Source organism: Propithecus coquereli, unplaced genomic scaffold (genome assembly GCF_000956105.1).
Source record: "Propithecus coquereli isolate 6110/MARCELLA unplaced genomic scaffold, Pcoq_1.0 Scaffold47, whole genome shotgun sequence".
Taxonomy (NCBI): domain Eukaryota; kingdom Metazoa; phylum Chordata; class Mammalia; order Primates; family Indriidae; genus Propithecus; species Propithecus coquereli.
This window is the reverse complement of record NW_012150507.1, coordinates 6,183,618-6,186,610: the sequence shown is the minus strand read 5'-3', so window position 1 is coordinate 6,186,610 and position 2,993 is coordinate 6,183,618. Positions and strand designations below refer to the sequence as shown.

Below are 2,993 nucleotides of genomic sequence, written 5' to 3'. Positions count from 1 at the left end.
GGATAGTGATTCTAAGCATCTTCTCATCTCTGAGGTAGATCATGAAGTAAATTCTGGACCAATGAATATCCAGTTTGATTCATCAGATCTAAGATCCAAAAGGTAAGTGTTTAAAGTAAAACATTTATTTCATAATTAGGGTTTTTAATGATTAAAATAGAATTAGTTGTAACCAAACATGTATTGATTTGATTATAAAATATCAAATTTCTTATAGGATTTGTATGTATGTATGTAGGGGGAAAGTAAACAGGAATACTATTTCCTCATTTATATTTGAGAAAGAGACATATTTTTTTACTAAACTCAACATCTGCTGGGGGAGGGGCTGGGGTAAGTTTTACAAAGTAAGATACATTCATATAATTCATTTAACAGATATGTATTGATCACCTGCTTTGTGCAAGGTAATATGCTAGGTGTTGAAGATAGACAAGTAAAAAGTAATAGACGATCTTTACCTTCATTGAACTTAAATTCCAACAGATAGTTTAAGATAATTTGAGTTTAAATTCTGTTTCATTGTATACTGGGAAAACCCAAAAGAATCCACTGAAAAATTATAAATAGTAAGAGAATTCAGTAAAGTGGCTGCTTACAAAATAGGCAAAAATAAATGGCCTTCCAATGAGAAAATGTAATGGAAGAAAAGATAAAATACGTAGAAATAGTCTTAACAAGAATGTGTAAAATCTATATGAGAGAAACTTTAAAATACTCCTGAGGAACATAAAATAAGATTTAGAGTATTTCATGAAGTCTGAGATGCTACTAATTATAAATTGCATTTTATAAAATATAACACTAAGCAAAACTGCCAATACCTGTGATGCAAAATCTCTTAGGACTTAGAATTTTTGTTTTGTATTTACTGAAAGAACTCTTGGACTTATTTGATATTTGATCATATATTTCTTCTGCAGTTATAAAAAGGAAAATACAAACACAGTATATCAGTTAAGGTATTACTAACTCCTCATATTTAGAATCTGACTCTTCTAAATCACTTTTTGGCTTGGAGTCTTCAAAATAGGTGTTTTTCCCACACTGAATTGTCCTTAGTGCCATTAAGAACGTTGATGATGTAGCATTTCTTGAAAAGATTTTCTTCGAGATCACTGACCCTTTGTTTTGATGCTTGTACTTTCCTGATCTTGCCAGAAGGTGTCACAGAAGGTTTTTTTTTTAACAACATGACTCATATGTCTTCCTCAGATGGTCTTTAAATGGTTTGTCTGAAATAACCAGGAATGGCTATTACCTGTCATGCCACCAGACATAACTACTATCAAATTGTCACCTGCTGACAGTAATAAAAATGTGTTCTAGATTATCAGGTGCATCCTTGTTTAGAAATGTTTAAGTGTGTATATTAGTTTTAAAATTTTTATTTATTTATTTATTGAGACAGAGTCTCTCTCTGTCACCCCTGGGTAGAGTGCAGTGGTGTCATCATAGGTCACTGCAACCTCCAACTCCTGGGCTCAAGTGATCCTCCTGCCTCAGCCTCCAGAGTAGCTGGATCTACAGGTCTGTGCCACCACGCTGGGCTAATTTTTTTTTATTTTTAGAGATGGTGGTCTCCCTTTTGCTCAGGCTGGTCTCGAACTCCTGATCTCAAGCCATCTTCCTGCCTTGGCCCCCCAGAGTGCTAGGATTACAGGCATGAGCCACCATGCCTAAACATGTATATTAGAATCAGTAAAATATGATGCAATAAAAAGGCATAGTCTGCTCTCAGTGGGAAGACTCTAAAGTAAAGATGTGATACTCTTTAAATTTTAATCCATAAATTAATGTGATTCCCCCCAAAAATGCCAGCAGCCAATTCCAAAGTTTATATGGATCAGCAATTTCACTTGTAAGCTTTAATTTACAATGTCAAATGATATATGTACCAGGCTGTTTAATACAGTATTTTTTATAATAGCAAAGATTGAAGGCAATCAAAATGTCTTTTCTTACAAGAATGGATAAAGAAATTATGGCACATTACATTTATACAATGGAATATTTTTCATCTATTAAAAAGAAGGAGGTGGCTTTATTATACGTCAAAATGGAACAAGTTTTCAACTATTTTGCTAAGTGAAAAATACAAGTACAGAGCAATATGAATAGTATGCCACCATTTGGGTAAAAATAATACATTATATATAATACAATATGTATAAATGAAGTCTAGGGGAATAAATAGAAACTGTAAGAGTGGTTGCCTCCTCAGAGAGAAACTGAGTGCTTGAGGTGGGACAGTGTGGCAGATAGATACCCAATAATTGTTCAACAACCCCACCTATTCCTTGTCAACAGAATCCTAACTTTGTAAAAGTCACAGTGGGTCTTAATCAAGGAGATGAAGTAGGGTTGGTTTAAGATAATCTTGATAATCCTGTTTCTATGTTTCCAGATACTTAATTTTTTAGACTTTCTTACAGCTATAGGTGGCAATGTGAAATTTATCACAGGAGAAATTTATCATTGTCATTTATATTGGCCATCAGAAAAGATAATGAAATGAATCTTTTGATTCTCACTTGTATATTCCAACATCAGCAAATATAAGTACTAATGAATGCTAACTGCATGCTCAGGGTTTTTTGAAACTTCTTCATTCTATGACAAATAATTGACCACTGTGACAATAGAACATAGGTCATAAAAGGGTATTCCATTACAGTAACTTGGCAGGAGTTCAAACAGTTCTCTGAAAATTTGTTTAACTGGGTAGATTAAATGGAAATATATTATCAGTAATGAAACTTGTCAAAATGAGAGGGAATCAACTCTATAATCATGGCATAACTACCTAGGTAAGTCATGTTTTAAGAAAGGCAAATATAGGGACTTAGTGGTACTAAATGCTAATTTTCTGTTAAGAAAACAGAAACTATTTGATGAGAAAAAAGCATGAGTACCATAAAACATTGTTATTTCTGTTAAGATATGGATTACTATGAAACTCACATACACTGAGAGAAAAGTATCTTCCATTT

The 2,993-nt window shown here is 33.0% G+C and overlaps 1 protein-coding gene across 1 annotated transcript in view; it reads left to right on the top strand.

The window, feature by feature from the left end:
• Positions 1-8: 8 nt before the first annotated feature.
• Positions 9-2,993, top strand: part of SLC38A9 (solute carrier family 38, member 9) — a 98,764-nt gene continuing 95,779 nt past the window's right edge. Inside the window, exon 1 of the mRNA XM_012655267.1 lies at positions 9-102. Within this exon, the coding sequence (XP_012510721.1) occupies positions 62-102 (41 nt within the window). The 5' untranslated portion in view covers positions 9-61. The remainder of the gene's footprint in view (positions 103-2,993) is intronic.